General features: G+C 41.5%; 2 protein-coding genes across 3 annotated transcripts; one reads left to right on the top strand and one right to left on the bottom strand.

The window, feature by feature from the left end:
* Window positions 1–428: 428 nt before the first annotated feature.
* On the bottom strand, window positions 429–2,211 carry gpx1b (glutathione peroxidase 1b). The gene is made up of 2 exons (XM_052076946.1): window positions 1,969–2,211; window positions 429–997 (listed from the first exon to the last, which is right to left on the bottom strand). The coding sequence occupies exons 1-2, from the start codon at window positions 2,182–2,184 to the stop codon at window positions 647–649; spliced, it is 567 nt and encodes a 188-aa protein (XP_051932906.1). The 5' UTR covers window positions 2,185–2,211; the 3' UTR covers window positions 429–646.
* A 905-nt stretch (window positions 2,212–3,116) lies between these two features.
* fancd2 (FA complementation group D2) lies at window positions 3,117–18,130 on the top strand. 2 transcript variants are annotated; one of them, XM_052076929.1, is made up of 44 exons: window positions 3,117–3,221; window positions 3,431–3,494; window positions 3,818–3,952; window positions 4,026–4,093; window positions 4,323–4,429; window positions 4,529–4,589; window positions 4,669–4,721; window positions 4,818–4,896; window positions 5,022–5,146; window positions 5,220–5,307; window positions 5,757–5,861; window positions 6,225–6,325; window positions 6,402–6,513; window positions 6,610–6,645; window positions 8,238–8,384; window positions 8,458–8,592; window positions 8,671–8,802; window positions 9,460–9,564; window positions 9,918–10,027; window positions 10,110–10,164; window positions 10,275–10,394; window positions 10,735–10,808; window positions 10,896–11,039; window positions 11,124–11,221; window positions 11,316–11,431; window positions 11,794–11,902; window positions 11,975–12,073; window positions 12,183–12,277; window positions 12,447–12,605; window positions 12,708–12,812; window positions 13,335–13,463; window positions 13,537–13,655; window positions 13,780–13,890; window positions 14,316–14,446; window positions 14,538–14,637; window positions 15,137–15,259; window positions 15,346–15,439; window positions 15,694–15,765; window positions 15,880–15,918; window positions 16,004–16,078; window positions 16,219–16,293; window positions 16,717–16,863; window positions 16,951–17,031; window positions 17,777–18,130. In XM_052076929.1, the coding sequence occupies exons 2-44, from the start codon at window positions 3,431–3,433 to the stop codon at window positions 17,864–17,866; spliced, it is 4,323 nt and encodes a 1,440-aa protein (XP_051932889.1). In that variant the 5' UTR covers window positions 3,117–3,221; the 3' UTR covers window positions 17,867–18,130. The 2 variants fall into 2 exon arrangements, with proteins under 2 accessions (XP_051932889.1, XP_051932890.1); XM_052076930.1 differs by having other exon boundaries at window positions 3,148–3,494; window positions 11,127–11,221.
* The last annotated feature ends 620 nt before the right edge of the window (window positions 18,131–18,750 follow it).

Below are 18,750 nucleotides of genomic sequence, written 5' to 3' on the forward strand. Positions count from 1 at the left end.
CATTAAAATCCACCCATTTTTATCCAGTTTTTCAATTTGTTGGGCGAACATGACACAGCTGTCGCTTAGGTAACGACAAATCACGGCTCAGCTTGCAAACACCACGTGACCAACCTCAAGACAGGTGAGCTGTAGTTAGTTGTTACCTGAGCAACTGTGGTGTCATTTTCAGTCAACAGCAAGTGCCAAGCTTCCAGCCCACATAGATGGGTGGATTTTTCAGTTTAATTCACATTCCCCAAACACAATATGAATCAGAATGCTGTGTTTTGACTAGTTGTGCCACATAGAAGATATTCTAAAAAAATTGTTGGACTTGAATTCCCCTTCAGGGAAGTGTGATGTACAATTGTAGGTGTTTCGAAATGGACTATAAATGAACTGTAAATGATTGCACAGGCCGATTTAATTTTACAAGGAGCCAGACATGGAAGAAAGATGTTTATTTGTTCTTTTGAACCACAGCTGTGCTTTACATGTCTTAATGTAGCTGAAGTGTTCCGTTTCTTTACAGTGCATCAGGAAACCTCCTCACAAGTGGTATGGTTTCAGAGGTGACCTTCATTGAGTAAAAGAGCAGAAAACAGCATACAGGTCAACAAGAGAGCACAGGTGGTCCTGACCAGGCTGAGGAGCTTGACTTTTGTTAGTTTGCTTGACTCAAGAGCTTCTTGATGTCTCCGTCAAGGTCAATCGTAAGGAACTTGCGGCTGTAACGCTTGAAGGGCACGCCATCTGACCCAATGAGGAACTTCTCAAAGTTCCAGGAAACATCATTTCTGCAGACGGGACTCCAAATGATGAGCTTGGGGTCAGTCATCAGGGAGGTGGGGTCGTCGATGGGAAACGGGAGGCTCTCTCGCAGGAATGTGAACAGTGGGTGGGCATCCTTGCCATTCACATCAACCTTTTCCAAGAGCTGGAACTTTGGCTCGTAGCCATTCCCGGGTCGGACGTGCTTCAACGACGGGAGGATTTCATTATTCCTGTTGTTCTCCTGCACAAAAACATCACACTGGTATGTTAAGACAACAATAATAGCACCAATAGTAGGGATGTTTGATAACACTTTTTACACACCAATACAAGTATTCACTATTGAATACTCCTCAATACCACGAGTACATTTGATACATAAAATTCAAAATTAACACAGCGACAGATTAATTGTGAAAAATAGCGACAGCCTTCTCAATATCGATGTAAAACAAAACAAAGTGCATCCATCCATTCTTCCATTTTCTACACCATTTACCCTTATTAGTGATTATGACATAATTAATTAACCACAAATCCAAATGTGCAAAACTTATATTTCTGGAAAGATTGTATGAAGCTTCCTTGCGATTCACTAGCAGCAAGTTACCAAACAATGGTAATCGATTAATGACTGACCAACAGTGTCACTGGTCATGGCAGTTTAAGCATTAACTACATTGAAATGGCCCGTTTGTATTGTAGAGTAGAACGTATTGTAAACTGTTGGGTAATTTCCTCATTCCAATTTGTTAGACTGAAGCCCAGAGTCGAAGTTCCAGCTGTAAAGCAGAGATGCCAATGCAGTCCAATGTGCAGACACTGAACAACTATGAATATGATTTTTTTTTCTTAACCTATATTTTAAGGGAGTTAAATAACATACATTAACAACAACTAACATTTTCTGCACTCATCAGCACACGTGTATGCAAATGAATATGAGTTAAGACCAATATTTCTGGTTTGAAATCTCATCCTGCATAATGGTTTCATTGTCTGTTTTTTAATTGTAATTTATTGTACACCACATGAGGCAAACTTTGGACCAGAAAAACCTGAAATTCTGCAATTCCCAGTTAAGGAAGCAACAACATTAACCAGAGTATTCCCATGTAAAGTTGCGAATTACCTCTAAATATAACATAATCGTCAAGGAAATTGTACACTGAAAAGGATAGAAAATAGTGACTCGTCGTTTGTTTCGCTTGCCTGGTGACCAAACTGGTTGCAGGGTACACCCAGGATAACGAGCCCCTTGCTGGCATATCGGTCGTGGAGCTCGTTCATCTGGGTGTAATCCCTGGTGGTTGTCCCTCAGAAAGACGCGACGTTCTCAATGAGGACCACTTTGCCCCGAAGCGAGGAGAAATCAAAGGTTTCGCCCGTGAGCAGCTTGGCCGTGAGGTCGTGGAATCCGGTTGCCATTGTGGAGCTCGAGAGTATCGCTTCAAACTAAAAAATTCTGCGTAAACTGACTGACTCACTTCCCGAAAGTCTGGATAGAATCTTGAGGGTTGCCAAAGAGCTTCTATTATCTGTCAAGATAGTTCACCCTCTACCCAGGTGGCCCGAATGTCTGGGCGGAACCTTGAGGTGTGCCAAAGAGCTTCCACCATCTATCAAGATAGGTACCCGTCCACCCAGAACGATAAGCCGTCAAACGAGTATCGAATTCCATTTATCGTTTAGAGCACGGGCGTCGAACTCCGGTCCTGGAGGCCAGCTGTCCTGCATGTTTTCAAAGTCTCCCTGTTGCAATACACCTGATTCAAATGATCAGATCATCAGCAAGGTCTGAGGAAGCCTGAAATTGAACCTATTCATTTGAATCAGGTGTGTTGTAACAGGGAAACTTTGAAAACCCGCAGGACCGCAGTTTGACGTATGTGGTCTAAAGGCTGAATTAGAATTTAATATTTCCTTCTGTCGAAAAGTTGAAGCTCTCACAATACTTTTGTTATATGTAATACCGGAATACAATCATTTTGATTCTCTTGGACGTGCTTGTGGAGGCACACAATTGTGTGAGAGTGTGTTTGTGTGTTTATGTTCAAAGTCTGTGCCGAATTGACTAAATGTCAATTGCAATTTGAAGTTATCTCCCATCCAAGAGCACACTACAGTATGAAAAATCAGCAAACACTTGAACCAGAAACAGTATGTAAATAGATGATTTCATGAAACCTGCATTGCCAGAGGAAACACAATTTTCCCATTGCATAACAACGAGATACAAAAATATAACTATTTATATATTTGCAATACTGTATTTAGTTTCTTTTTGGAAAATTATACGTTGCTTTTATAGTCACCCAACGAACGTATAATTGTAGACAGTCCCCTAGACTGACCGATGACGTTTTCATCATTGGCGCGAATTATATTCTGCTAGAAGAGTCTGTGGCGCTGAAGAAGTGGCCAGTGGGGGGTGTTTAGGTTTGTGGCAAGCAGCGCCTATCGAGGTTATATTCTTCCATAATTTGCAAAAATTGAAAGCGGAACGTTATTATAACAATGACGCTCTCAAACGATCCTATGTTACTGGTTGCTTCCGTTGACATGACAAGCTAACGTTAGCTCTATAGCGCTAGTTGCCGTGAAGCAATGTTTTTGGAATAACGTTGTTAGCCTGGTCTTGTATATAGCAAATGTCGTCTATCTTGTCTACCAGATGATGCGGAAAAAACGGAACTCGTCTGTGAATAATGGAGAGAAACAAACCACATCCTCTACGAGTAAGTAATACACTATCCTAGGTCCGTATTTTATAAAAATCTTACGACTACACACCTAATAAATTGGTCACCAAAAGTGTCCATTGATGATACCTCCGTTTAATATGTTGGTCAGGAGGCTGACAATTGCAGGCACTGTGCTTTATATTAACTTGGATTGCAATTTAACATGTATCGATGGTACAGGTAGTTTACCATCAGTAGTGAATGGCAAAATAAGATCCTGTGTTGAAATCAGCAATATAAGCAATCGTATTATCCTTATCCCTCTGTCATTAACTTTTACTGAACATGCAATGTTATTTTATTGTGTTTGCACACAGAGGCAAAGAAGAGTCGCATCACTGGTCGCCAGTCTGCAGTGTCTGCTCCAGAAGAGACAACAGAAAGTGTCTTTAGTTTGTTTGTACGAGAGGCGGGTGTCAGACTGACTCAGGGCAACGCCTCCAACGAGATTGGTAAATTTCAAAGCACACCCGGTTGTTTAATTGCAATCCACCATTCATTTGTATGTTCGACTTCTCTCCCCAGTTGTTGACCTGGTGGTGTTTCAAAAAAGGATAAAGCAAAAGCTACAGAAGAGCCCCAGGTATCCTGGAGTGAGTATACAATACACATCTTTGAAATTAATGAATAAAACAAACAAACAAACAGTTCAACTACTGTCGCTTGTAAAATACTGTATTCTACGGTTTGTCACCCAAATTTTGTGGAAAGAGCATTTACTCATCATTTTACAAAATATGTCCTATTATATCAAACAAAATGCACACAAGCAATGAAGTGTTGATCACATCATGAACGACTACTTGCCATGCCATTGCGCAGATTTTGCAGGAATTCATCAGTGGACTGGAGTCTCATATTGAGGACACAGAGCGGTTCAGGAATTGCCTCCTCCCTTGTCTCCCAAGAATGCCCGATGGCGACTCGAGGTGACTTTCAATCCAATTGAACACAAAAGCCGAAATGGTATTTGCGATAATATGCCTATCTGGATATGTACGTAACAATCTCATGTTTTTTTGTTGCAGCCATGTCGGCTCCTTCCAGGAAAGCCTGCTACGCATGCTGCTTGGCATTGAGATGCTTCAGGTAAGACTGGCTCCAAAAGAACAACTGAAAAAGTTCTTCGTACATGCACCACTGATGTCTGTTCCCTTTCTTCACATAGACTCTTATTGTAAACACATTGCTTGAGAAACTACCTGAATATATGCTCAACAGGTCAGACAGCATGTTCTGTTATTTACCTTGTTACTGATTTCTTCTGCTTTAAGTACAGAAATAGTGATTGTGATGGCCGCTTGTTCTGTGTCGTAGTGCTGATGATGCCGGGCTCAGTATTCCACGCATTATCATCAACCAGCTCAAGTGGCTTGACAGAGTGGTGGAAAGCAAGGTAACGGTGTAATTTCTTTAATGACAGGTTCAATTGATTTCTCTGTGGACGTTTTAATTCGGCACATTAAAATGCTGAATGCTGTTTGTGTACTCCAGCCTTTTAAAAGTGGCTTTTTAATGTAGGAGCTGGCGACCAAGCTCATGGAGCTGCTGGCAGTAGCACCGGTGGATGTTCAGCGTGACATCATCACCAGCCTTCCAGAGATACTGGAGGATTCACAACACAATGATATAGCCAGAGAGCTGAAGTAAGTACCGAGGTCTACCAGCTCGAATCATTATGAGCGACATGTTGCTGAAAATCTTACACATTCTGTGCAGTTCTGTACTAAAGGAGAACACTCAGTTGACTGTGGCTATCTTGGACGCTCTCTCAAGCCTGAATCTCAGCTCCTCATTACTTACTGAGGTACTTCCAGTCAGTCTTTTATATTTTGGATATTATTTATAATATCTTGCAAATGTTTCAGCATTTTTATGTAACAGAACAGTAAATACTCATATTACAGATACAAGTGTTTGCCGTGACATCACTTTCATTCCGTTTTGCATTAAATGTTTATTGTTTGTTTTAAACTAGTAATTTGACTTCCGAAGGCACCACATATATTAAAAAAGTATGGAATCACAGCCTTTTTATATCAGCAACCACATTTTTTTCAGGGGCTTGGAAGTAGGGCATTTGACATCACTGCAAATATTTTCATAATTTAAATGACATTTTTCCTTTTCAACATTTTCTAATCGTCCATTGACAGTCCGTTGTTATTGTCCAAATTTTTTGAGACCGAGCTGTGGCTTTCACATGCTCCTTGTAACTGCACAAATAACAAGATGTCCATGTTAATGTTGTCTAAGGTTCGTGGAGCTGTCATGACCACCTTGGCTGCTGTGCAACTGGAAGACCTGCCTGTGGTGGTCAAATTTATTCTGCATTCTATCTCGGCATCTGATGCATATGAGGTTAGAGCGCTGGAATCAACAACCGTTTTTTTTTCCCCTATGGGGTGGGGGTGAAACAAAACATAACTTTTTCTAAATGCACTCCATTGTCGGCAAAGCAAAATGTAATGACAACATGATAACAAACCCTCAATTTCTATTTGAAACTAATCCTCGATTTTGTACACCACTTCAAACAATAACCATCATAAAAAGATTGTACTATTAAGGTAATACCTTTCTGACCATGTCGATTAAAGGCATTTACAGTTTGTTGCATTTGATCTCAATAGAATGTGCGATACATAGCAAAGTGTGAAAGTGGCCTATGAGTGTGTCCTGATGTGACATTTACATAATGATGACCTATTTGTTTGTTGGCAGGTGGTGTGTGGGCTCCGTAAGAAACTAGAACTGGAACAGTGTGTTTTCCCTCCCGTGCTGCAAGCATCCCAGAGCCGCCTTCAGAGCAAAGGAGCAGCAGCGTATGAATCACCACACAATACATGAACACATGATGCTGCTCAACCCTAATTCTAAGAAGTCTTTTGTGTGGATCAGGTCCAACTCAACGACAGTAACCACTGGCAGCCAGGATGTCATTACCTTGATTGTGGATGCCATTAAGTCAGCAGTGCGCTTTCAGAAGACCATATCTGAGGCCTGGCTCAAGGTGCACAACTGTTTTGTTCCTTCTGTTGGGTTGATTTCTGTTGTGTGCCAAAACAACTCTTTCAATGTCACTGCTTTGTGTTCTGTTTTCCCACAGGCAATTGAGTCTGTGGAAGAAGTGGAGAACCACAAGGTGAATGTCATATTTTAAGCCCACTTCATATTTTATTTCCCTCCCCACTCTTTTACAGTCAGAACAATGAATGGGATATGTTCAGCGCAGATGTTGTTTACTGGTTATAATTAGGAGACACACACACATATGGACATCAAGTACACTCGCACAACCTTTTTGCAAAATTGGGATTGACTCTGACCGAGAGGATTTTTTTTCAATCTAATGTTTGGTGCTATATTTAGTATTGTGGTTATAGTTTCCCATGCAGCGCTACATCACAGAACAACTGTGCCAAAATAAGCATGTTGATTTCCTACTTCTCCAGTAGTGTTAAACAAAGCTCCTATTTATTATTTTGCTATCGGCAGAATTTTTAATGCAGTTCATGTATTGGGTCATATTGAAGCCATGGCCAAAAGTGACTCAAATGTTACCACTTCAACATGCATTTACTACATCCCGAAAACAACAATAATTGTGGGGGGGGGAAAAATCGAATTATGCAAACGTTTATTTTGATCTTCGCCTATTCAGGCGATCCTGTAACTTAGAAAAATAATACTTCTTATTTAGGTCTCAGCATCAACTACCCTGTTTTCCTTTTATTTTTCATACAAAGATCCGGAAAATAAGTTTTTGGGAAATATCTATCCACTTATCCATTTGCTACCCTTTTCCTGTTCATCTGGAGTCTTTCCCCATTGACTTTGGATGAGACAACCCTGAACAGGGTATGGACATAGAGAGGGTGACCTCCTACAAGTACCTTGGTGTTCTTCTGAACGACAAACTGGACTGGTCCACAAACACGGACACCCTGATTAGGAAAGGACAGAGCCGACTCTTCCTACTCAGGAAACTGAGGTCTTTTGGGGTTCAGGGGTCACTCCTTAAGACGTTCTATAACTCGGTGGTGGCCTCGGCCATCTATTATGGCATTGTCTGCTGGTCAGGCAGCATCTCGGCCCGGGACAGAAAGAGACTGGAGCGACTGGTCAGGAAGGCCAGTTCCCTCCTGGGTTGCTCCCTTGACACTCTGGAGGAGGTGGGCAACAGACGGATGCTAACTAAGCTAAAAGCTATGATGGCCAGTCCCTCCCACCACCTCCAGCCCGCCCTCACAGCACTTGGTAGCTCCTTCAGCCAGAGACTGTTACACCCACGCTGCAAGAAGGAGAGATACCGACGCTCGTTCCTACCGACTGCTGTCAGGCTGATGAATAAAAAATAACAATCATAATAATAATAATAATTAAATGATGTGAAGGTAAATTGTAAATAGTACTGCGATTTATCCATTTGTGTTCATATTTAATTGAATTTATTTATTTATTTAATTGAAAGATGGTTGTTGTTTTTTTTTTCTCTTCTTCTTTCTACATATATTCTTGCTGCTGGAGGCTGTAAATTTCCCCATTGTGGGACAAATAAAGGATATCTTATCTTATCTTAACAATACTAAAAATGTAAACTGTAAAAAAAGAAAAAAACCTTGAACATTTATCGAAGCTGATCAATATTTGAACGTCTATGAGAAATGTGTTCTGGATTTTTGTGCAATCTGCTGTGGCTCACTATATTATAAAGTCCTTCTGCTGTTTCTTCAGGTGATAGATCTGCTGGTGCTGTTCATCCTGCACTCCACTAACGCCAACCAGAGTCGTCGAGGCGCCGAGAAGGTGCTGAAGATAAAAGTGCGGACTGGCTTGATCCCTGAGGCCCTGCTCCAGAAAACCTTCAAGGATAATAAGCAGGCAAGTGCATTTACTGACACATGGATGTTATGATTTGTCATTATTTGATGTGTATGTTTCATTCTGGGCTTAGGTCCTACGGGGATATTTTGCCTCCATCCTAGCCCTGGCACAGAGTTTGTTGCGCTCGCCAGACCCCTGTGTGGTCCTGTTTGCTGGGCATATGTATCGGCATTCCTTCATTGCCTTTGATACTTACTGCCAGCAGGTTAGCACACCATTCTTGTTCAAGTGCACAAATGTGTCATCTGTTTAAAAAATATAAAATATATTTCATATGTTGAAGGAGGTTGTGGGCTCACTGGTGACCCACGTATGCAGTGGTGTCGGCGTCGAGGTGGACATGGCCCTGGAGCTCCTGTGTGGTCTGGTTACTGAAAAACCTAAAGAAATGGGGCCGTATGCTGTATTTGTCAAGGTGAGGCAAAGGTCGTTTTATCTGTCATTGGCAAAACAGAAAAAACATTGACCTAGATAGGATACGCCCTTCCCCAACCAACACAGACACTCGCTCGACAATTTATGAGGTACACTGCAAAATTACATCCCAATATAAGTAATTTTATTTTTTAGTAGTTAAACATGTATGTGTGTTTGTAATATTTTGGTTACTGTTTTGCTAATAAACAATTATGTCAAACAATCACAATATCAAAACCAGATCTCATTATGATGCACTTTAGTCCTACACAACTGCAAACGACAACCATAATAATAAAGATCAAACACAAATTACCATCTTGACAATGATAATCAAACCTAAGATTACCAACAGTATTTTATTACCGGTCACATTGAGTCTCATTGAATTGTTAGCTAATGCTATCGCAGTTGATTTTTATGTCTAATTTTACATTGACTGAATTTCTTGTATTCCCAAACATTTCTATGGCTCTGTTTTTGTTTAGAAAATGTATTCAAAATGTCAGAAAATGCCCTTCTGGTAAATAAGAGTGGGCTTGTCTTCATTTTTTCCCTCAATTTAATTATATTTGTTCCCGGCATCCTGCTGATGTGAATACAGGTTTGTCGGTCTACTCCTAACTACCGGAACCACCATTTTTTTTTCTTGCAGGGAATTCTGGATTACCTGGACAATCTCTCACCTCAGCAAATTCGCAGACTTTTCCATTTGCTGAGCAGGCTGGCATTTGGACCACAACAAAGCTCACACATTCAGGTGTGTTTCTTCATTTAGTGAACTATTATATTTGGGACCTTTGTCATAAGGCTGAACGATGAATTGAAACAGATCTGACATTGCAATATAGTACTATGGAACGCAATTTTAAAATCCCCAGAGGATCTTGAAAAAATAATTGCCACGCAGGCAGCTTATTAAACTCTGTTGTATAAATCAAAAAGGTTCTCCATTCTATACCTTAACTACCGGTAGTTAAAATCCAAGACAGACAGAAAAAATAATCACAATATTGAGGGTGGAAAAAATGCAATGATTCATTTCTCATAGCCTTATTTGTAATGATTGTTGTCTTGACCTACGTCTGACATTTATTGAGTGCCCCTCTTCAGGACGACATGCACATTGTGATCCGGAAACAACTCTCCAGCACTGCACCTAAATACAAGCGCATCGGGATCATTGGTGGCGTTATGATCGTTGGCAGCATGGGGGCGCTCGCGTAAGACCTTTTCCTCACAGATTGTGTTGTTTTCATTCCGTCTGTCCATGTTATTTCCTCACCATACTCTTTGCACAACCAGACCCAAAGCCAAAGATACTCAGGACAACCCGTTACCACCAGAGACATTCAGACAGGTGCACATAAAGTCAATTTCTCCTAGATTTCATTCAGATTTGTTTCAACAGTGGTTCATTTCAGTTCAGGTTTGGTCAACAAACTCGATGCCGTTCTTATCTTGTTACAGTTGTCAGCCCTGTTAGAGTTGGTGCAGTCCAGTAGTGAGACTTCACCTGAGGCTACAGCTTTGTACTGTGACGAGCTCGCCAATCTGATTCAATCTTCTACTCTGGACCCACAAGTACAGGTAACTAGAACTGCTAATTCTTACAATCAAGAAATTGTGTGTTATGTGCTGCAGATGTAGCAGAGCACAGAATATCAGCTCAATCACAATATACAGTACCATGCAAAAAGAGTTATGAGCAGTACTGTGTAGGGATGACAGAGCAAACTCATGGATGCTTTGTCAGTGCTGTGGCATGACATCTTTAATTATTGACTTAATTATCTCAACTTTTATCTGGAATTTATTTTTTTTAGAAAAAAGATACAGATGGTGCTGTGTGTGGGAAAAGAAGCAGAGAAAAGAAAGTCTCTTTATTCAATATGATCTCTTGTGTGCATTTTTTTTTCTTCATGCACAGGAAAAGATTAGCAGCAGAGTCTTAGATGTCTTCCAGGGTGACTTTGTGGTGGATCTGGGTCCAGAAATATCAGGGTCAGTGATCGGCAGCTGGAAGTCATCTTCCTGTGCATCTTTGATAATTAAGCCTTACTTATTAATGCCATCCGATTGTGGCCACAGGTCGTTCCCCTTCCCAGCGCGCGTCATGTACAACCTAGATGAGGATGAGAGTCAGGGAGGCATTGCCATCAACTTGATGCCTCTGCTGGCCAAAGACTTGCAGAGCAGGGGGGAGCAGGATTGTCGAGACAAGAAGGATAACAAGTCAGTTACTTGAATGAATGTCATCTATCTGGATTCCAGATTTAAATGACGGCTTGTGTATTTATTTAACTGTTCTTATGTCAGCAGGAGTTCTCTCTGTTTGTCCCCATTTTTCCGGCTGCTGCGGTTTTGTGAGGAGAAACAGAACCAAGAGGACTTGGAGGAGATTGATGCCTTACTGGGTGAGAAAATGATTGCAATTCATTCTCAAGCCAATTTATTATTTGTGACATTCCTGTTGAAAACAAAAATTTGTGTGTGCATTTGGGATTCCAGGCTGCCCTCTCATCTTAACAGACATGGATGTTGTCGAAAAAATAGACAGCCTGTCCAAAGTGGAGAAGGAATTCATCTGCACTCTGCTATTTCATACCATCAACTGGTTCAGAGAGGTAACTGAACATGGCAAGGTGATCCAGGGATCACCAGCTGATCATTTTTGCAGCTCAAACATGTGCTTATATGGAGGCATAAGAAAGATGCCTAACAAAGTTGTGCTCATTTTTTCTCGGCGCAGAAGTGATATTAAATTGACAGGTGAGCAGGGCGTGGTTTCACGACATTCAGAGACACACTCACGATGTTTGAGAGGGAGGAAATGGCTTCATTTGTCACCATGTTGAAGCCTCATCATATATATTTTAAATATTTTTTAACACTCTTTGGTATGTCAAATTTACAAGAGGAGACTTTTATACGAGCTTCCTTAATTTTTAAGCCACCTGTCACCATAATGGCTGGCGTGTGTTGGCAGGTGATAAATGCCTTCTATAAGATCAAGGACAAAGAGATGAAGATGAAAGTGATGACCCGTCTACAGAACATCACCTACCTTCACACCCTTTTGGAGAGGGCTTTAGCCAGTGGGTACTGCGTGCACTGTATTGGCTGTCATTCCAGGACAGGGTGAGTTTTAAAATAACACTTTGTTTTAGGTACTCCTGGCTACGTTCCACCTGTTGCTAACTTTGATGGAGAGAGCACAGACATGATTGTACCCAGCACAACTGCTCCTTTAAATAAGCCAAAGAAAGGTAAGCGCACAATAGTGGTGATATTTTATACTATAGCTCAAATGGAAGGAAAAAACTAGAAGAAGTGAATAGGCACTGAGAGGACGTCTTTTTTTGACATACTTTCAAGATGCCGCTGGAAAGAAAAGGAAGGCGCCTGGAAATAATTCCTCTGAAGGCAGCTCTCAGGTGGAGGAAAACAGAGAAGAAGATGAAACGCAGCAGGTGAATTATGAATTTAAATTGTACTCCGTCCGGTTGCTGACTTAGGGTGTGGTTGTCTTGGAGTCCTGCTCCAGCTTTTATACTACCGACTGGGGTGCAAGCGATGTTCTGAAGCACTAACATCACAAAAATCTGTCAAATGTGACGACTGTACTTGTGCTTGTAAAAGGACCCAGAGAAGGAGAGGGAAAAAGACAAGGAGACCCGACAAGGAGTCAACCTGGCATCCTACAGGCCGTTTTTCAGGGAGCTCGACATGGAGATTCTCAGTGTGCTGGAGTGTGGCTTCCGAGCCAGCTCCACGCTGGACTCTGAGCTCGGCACCAAAGTGAGACAAAGAGTCCTTTCCAGTGGGACCCACTTATCAAAATTTCAAACCAAAATGCACGTAAATAGCATACACTGTCTGTGTGTTGTGAATCTCCTTCAGGCTCTGTTAGGTCCGGCAGAGCTGGTTTTCCTGCTGGAAGATATGCTGCGCAAAATGGAATTTCGTCTGACGGCCGCCCCTGCCAAGAGAGTACCTTTCCTCAAGGTGCACAACTGTCAAAACAACAGCACACACATAGACTCAAAAGGCTACAACATTATAGCGCTGGACTTAAACACTTTTGTTAATTTTTTTTTTTTTTACTCACACTATTCAAGAGAAGAATTAAGATGAATTTGAATGAATGTGGCTGTAATCTGTTGTGAGAATCCCTCTCAATTCTCAACTCATGCATGCACGGCTGTGCTGCATAAATTCCAGGACGGTAATATTAATCACAATGCTGTGTTCGGACTCGTGGGGCACATAGAACATATCATGATGAAGAAGATTTTTGACTTGAGTTTGTTCCCCTTTAATTTTGAAAGTCAAATTCAGAAGTAGTCAACGTTAAAATAAAGCTTTACCTAATGATGTGGTTATTAAAGTGATGCAGATGGCAGTTATATGGCCAAACATGTGATACTTCATTTTACAATGATCTTTAGCTTTGATCGCGATTTAGACTGACGGATAAGATTTAAATACTAAACTAATCTGTATTGATTGTCATATATATGGTGACAGGCACGGGCCAACAAGACTATTGGCTTCTCCCACCTCCAACAGAAGAGCCCCAAAGATGTAGCTACCTTCTGTGTCCAGATGCTGCCTGCCCTCTGCTCTCACTTGGAGAACTGTCACAACCATTTCCAGGTGGAAAAGCAGAGACTGAGATTAAAAAGGACCATCTTTGTTATAACTCTTAACTGTTCTATCGTGTCTTCAGACATTACTCTCTGACAATGACGGTATTGTGGACGGACCCATCACAGACGCTCAAGAGCACCAGTTAATATCTTCTTGCTGCCAGCTTCTCCTGCAAGTGTTGAACACCATCTTTAGCTGGTGAGCAGGGAGCACTATTTCACATCAGGCATCAGTCTTTTTTTCTTTTCTTTTTTTTTTACACGGAGGCATCTTAGATCAGTCGGTCTGTATGTGTGTGTTTGGGTGGTCATTGAAATGACAGGTCTGGATTCAGCCTACCGGGACATCGGAGCTTGCTGAAGAAAGCTTTGGGAGTTTTGGCGGGTCGAGTGAAGGATGGAGGAGCTGAGCTGAATCTGGAGCTGCTTGTTAAGTGAGTAAAAAGGCTACAAACATGAATGTTCTTCCTGGTACTACTACACCAAACTTGTAGAAAAAATCACAATATTTGAATCTTTCCTCAGAGTAAGTGTTGTAAGAGGCACACCGGACAAAACGATACAATACAACACAAGTGCTTTTAATAAACTGTCTACCTTTTGCGAAGATAATAATGACCATTTTTGTCTGAGACTGTTAACAATATACATCTGTAATTATTGGGGCACATCATTTAGGAATCGTCGTGGAGTACAAATTGGTTCTCAACTCCCATTTACACACAAGAATGTGTCATTCTTCAAAGTCTTATGAACGTCCCCATGAATTAGACCCACTGATCTCTTCATTCAAAGATAGTTCTTTGACATTATATACTGTACAGATTGAAACGTTAAACTTTTGTCTTTCTGTTCCCAGACACAGCTTTGAATACCTGCTGAACTTCCGCAGCACCATTCCGAATCTCAGTTCGGCTCTGTGCCTCTCTCAGCTGTTGTCCACTGTTTCCGAGAAAGGAGGCAACACTATTGCTTATAGGGAGCAGACTGGTTAGTCTAGCATCCTTCTAGCAATTACATCTCCTCTTTTACAATCAAGCGGACTTCCACGATGATTGGTTGGTTGTGTTTTCTACTGAAGCTTCTCTTGCACGGGGCTTCCTGAGCCAGTCGTGGATAACGGTTAGTGGTGAAAAGCAACGAGGGACCAAATTCAATGAAGCACTTCACAGTCTCCTGAGGTACGTCAACTTAACATTATCAGAAGCACCTCACAATCGGATAAACTGCATTAATGCACGGCTACAAATTACAATCACAAATAACCCTTTTTTTCAATACCTCTCAGAATTCAGCATTGAAGGGGGTTGTTTGCCGCTTTAAAACCACTAGCATGATATAAATGTAGCCTCACTTCACTCATGCTCCTCAAATCCACCTGAAAAGGTCAGCGCCCAGCTGTGGTGTGTGCCCATGAATGATTTGACACATCCTCAAATTATTATTAGCATAATTATTATTATTTTATTAAGGACAAGCTCCCCTTTTCATGCAGTTCTTGTACTGGGTCTCATAGGATTGAGCAACTATTCCTAATTTTGTGTCTCTAAAAGGTGGCAACTCGAATCAGAAAAGACAGAAAAATGTTTTGGGGCATCAGCTAAGACGCACAGGCTAAAATCTGAGTTATCGTCTGAATTTACACTTGAAAAGTAAATAAATATTCTCTGTTGTACATAGAATCTACATGGAGCATGTGGATGATGTCCTGAAGGCGGTGGAGGAAATAGCGAACGAAGGCTTTCCTCAGATAATCAACGCGTCAAAAGACGAGAGTTCCGCTGCCTGGCCAACGCTCAGCAAGTAAATAAATCCTCATCGTCATCATAATCAATTCCTTCATATCAATGTGCGGATGTGACGTTGCATTTTGATCTCTATTCCCAAAGGCAGACATTCCTGGTCTTCTATAAAGTTTTGATGGCAGAGCTGGAAAAATCGGTCCGGAAGATTCCGTCAGGCAAAATCAATGACAGCAGTGAGGTCTGTCACCCTAAACAACATATCCTTCTACATTTACCAGCCACATTAAGTACACTGTATTGCGCTGTAGCTCACAATTCTGTCTTTACAGAAATAGTCACATAATGACAACCCGGATGGTAAATGAAAACCTCTCTGACAGTTTCAATCAAAAATGTGTCTTATACAGTATTTGTACCGGCAGAAATGTTGATACATCTCTTGTATTGAAGCTCATTAAACTGCATAGCAGCGCATATCCATGTCTTCTTCAGGCCCAGAGTGAGAAGCTGCTGACATGGAACCTGGCAGTGCGGGACTTTCACATCCTGGTCAGCCTAGTCAAGGTGTGTCATCTGTTTGTTTTCTGCTGGCTCAATTCCATTTATGACTTCTATTTGACCTTATCCTTTGTCAGTTGGCTCATTCACCGTTTTTGACCTTCAAACCCTGTCTCGCAGGTGTTTGACTCGAGGCCCGTCCTTAATGTTTGCCTGAAGGTGAATTTGATTTTAATACTGAGATGCATTTGTATGTTCGAAAGGAGACTTTGAATGAATAAAGCTTTGTTTTCTCCATGGGTAGTACGGACGTCTTTTCTTGGAGGCGTTCTTGAAGTTGGGGATGCCGCTGCTTGACTACAGTTTCAAAAGGCACAAGGTATGTATGAGATGACTCTTGTTATAGGCCGGGGAGCTCCACAACATGAAGTAGGATAATAATAAGAAAAAACAAAAAGTACGTTGTGAATCAAGTATTGCCAGTACAGTGACTAAGTCTGGTGTTATCTTCTTTCTTAGGAGGACGTGCAGAATCTGTTGAAGACCTTCCAACTCAGCACCCGACAGCTCCATCACGTTTGTGGACACTCCAAGGTTGCTGCCTATATGAGTGTATATTGTATACCGCCTGCCCTCATACCGTACATTTCAATATTGTTTTTGAGCCACAGCCACCTTTAACTTTCTGTCCATGTCCTGTAGTCCAGGGGTTCACTGTTGTTAGCTTCTCCCACACATCGATAGAATTAACGTGTGGATTCCTATGGTCAATCCACCACTCTCACCCATTCTTTTGCTGTTTGGGCCCAATGAAGCATAACATTGTCCTCTTAGCATTATGACTGTGGCATGAGGGAAGAAAACAACTTACTTGGTGACCACATTGCAACACTGGTCTGCTCCTCCGCCACCAAACCACATCCTCCCACTCCCACCCCTACACTCCGAGGGCCCGACAATCTATATTAAAAAGAAATAATGACCAAAATGTATGTCGGTATTTTCCATGACACTCAGATTCACCAGGACACAAGTTTGACCAACCACGTTCCGGCCTTGAAGAAGAGTCTTGAGCTGTTTGTGTACAGAGTGAAGGCCATGCTCACCCTCAACAACTGTCAGGGGGCCTTTTGGATCGGCAATCTCAAGAATCGCAACCTGAAGGTTTAACATCACATGACTTGTATTGGCTTGGTGGACTGATGTTATAATATGCATCTGATAATGAGACACTGCACCTGTATGCTCCAGGGTGAAGAGATTCTTTCTCAAAGGTCACGGGACAGTGAGGAGGAAGAAGAACTGGCTCCACAGAGCCAATCAGAGGAAGAGGTATTTCCAACTTTCATCTTTGAGAGAAGGCTGGTGGGTGGGTAAGGGTTTTATCCACTCGCGTTTTAAAAGGTGTTCCCCCCCCCCCCCCCCAAACTGTGTGGTGGAATACTCTATTACGGAGCCCCGTGGAGTGATGTGGAAGAAATAAAGCCTTTGCGTTCCCTCGCAATCTTTGGGAGGCTGTACAAAGTGGTGGGTTTCTTTTTTTTGTATTCGATGTCACCTCAGGGGCTTCGTACCTTATGCATTTGTAATTTCTTGACTTGCTGATCAGTTCTCAGTTCCAGCATGCAATCCATTTGTGCTTAATTGCCCTACATCGCCTTGACTTGAACTGTTTGTTGACAACTGAAGGTATTAGGTAATGTTTTCAATGTGGTAGTTAAGGAAATATGACGGTGCGTTTCACAACAACAGTCTGTTTTTAAGAAGGCACATGTGTACAGTTGGATCAATGGACCACTTTAAAAAGCGAGGGCACTATGCAATCACGAGGGTACAGAGTAAACAGCATGTCGCTTTAAAATTTGGCAGGAGTGCAGACAGACTACACAACAGAGCCTCCAGCCACTCCTGTGAAAGTCTTGCCAAAGCAGGCCGTTCATTGAAAAAGAGGCTAGTGTGCCTGAATTAATTGTATTTTGTCAGTTCCCAGAACATGTTATCTGCCGTTTATGACGATTTGCATAAACTTTGCGTTATGCAAAGAGCTTCCGAATGTCAGTTGTGCGTTTTCCCTTAGGAACAGGATAGTGACGCTGAGGTGAAAAGGAAGAGTAGCAGAGAGGGGAAAGACGATCAGGATCAAGCAGATGACTCTGAAACAGACTGACTCTTCAAATCTATTCAGTACTTTTTACAACAGATGTGCATGGGGGTCTCGCTTCACAGCTTACTGTCAGAATTCTTTATGATACTGTTTATAATGTGATTTTAGTTTTGGTTCAAAAAAATGTGATTTGTTTTTGCCAAAAATCATTAAAATGTTACTTGTTTCTGTTGTGATTTATTGTACACCCAAACGCCCATCGTTACATGAATTAAAGTTAGTAAAACGTATTGTAACGTTTCAGACTAAACAGTTGCGCTTGTAGAATATATAACGGTACAGACTGTCTTAACACTTAGGTTTTTGTTTGTTGTGGATTCCACAAATGGGGGGTGCCCAGTGCTGCTGTATTTATTGGGACCTTTTTGTGAAAAGGTGCAAATTTGCCCTCAGCACATAATCGGCAGTAGTGAAGTAGATGCAAGTAAAACAAGCACTTGACCACCAGAATTGCAAAATAGAAACTCAAGTCCCCAGCGCCCCCCCCCCCCAAAAGGATTCTCAGTAATTACGTTTTTAACCTGAAAACGTAATTAAAACGTTGATCGTTTGAAACGTAAACTTCAATGACATTCCACAGTTTCCGTCTGCGGAAATTTATGTATTCTTTTTAAAAAGGCATACGTTTGAATCTGTCATTAATTCAACAGCATGAAACAAACATCATCTAAACAGCACGACGCGAGTTAAAGAGCAGAGAAAGTGTAGATGTCACAGTTGTCTGCTGATGTTTCCTATCGTCTGTCAGCGTTGGACTGAACCACGACACACTCCCACGGGGTATCTTATGGTAGAAATATGTATGTATTGCTCACTAAATACAATTTATTTCATAGTAGAAAATAAACCTAGCTTCGTTTTTAGTGTTGAAATATTAACAAACGTTA

Source organism: Hippocampus zosterae, chromosome 9 (assembly GCF_025434085.1).
Source record: "Hippocampus zosterae strain Florida chromosome 9, ASM2543408v3, whole genome shotgun sequence".
Lineage (NCBI taxonomy): Eukaryota > Metazoa > Chordata > Actinopteri > Syngnathiformes > Syngnathidae > Hippocampus > Hippocampus zosterae.

Coding starts and splice junctions, on each gene's coding strand:
- fancd2 (XM_052076929.1), top strand. CDS start 3,431: ATGATGCGGAAAAAACGGAACTCGTCTGTGAATAATGGAGAGAAACAA. Junction 3,953..4,025: donor CAACGCCTCCAACGAGATTG/GTAAATTTCAAA, acceptor TTCTCTCCCCAG/TTGTTGACCTGGTGGTGTTT. Junction 6,326..6,401: donor CAGAGCAAAGGAGCAGCAGC/GTATGAATCACC, acceptor TGTGTGGATCAG/GTCCAACTCAACGACAGTAA.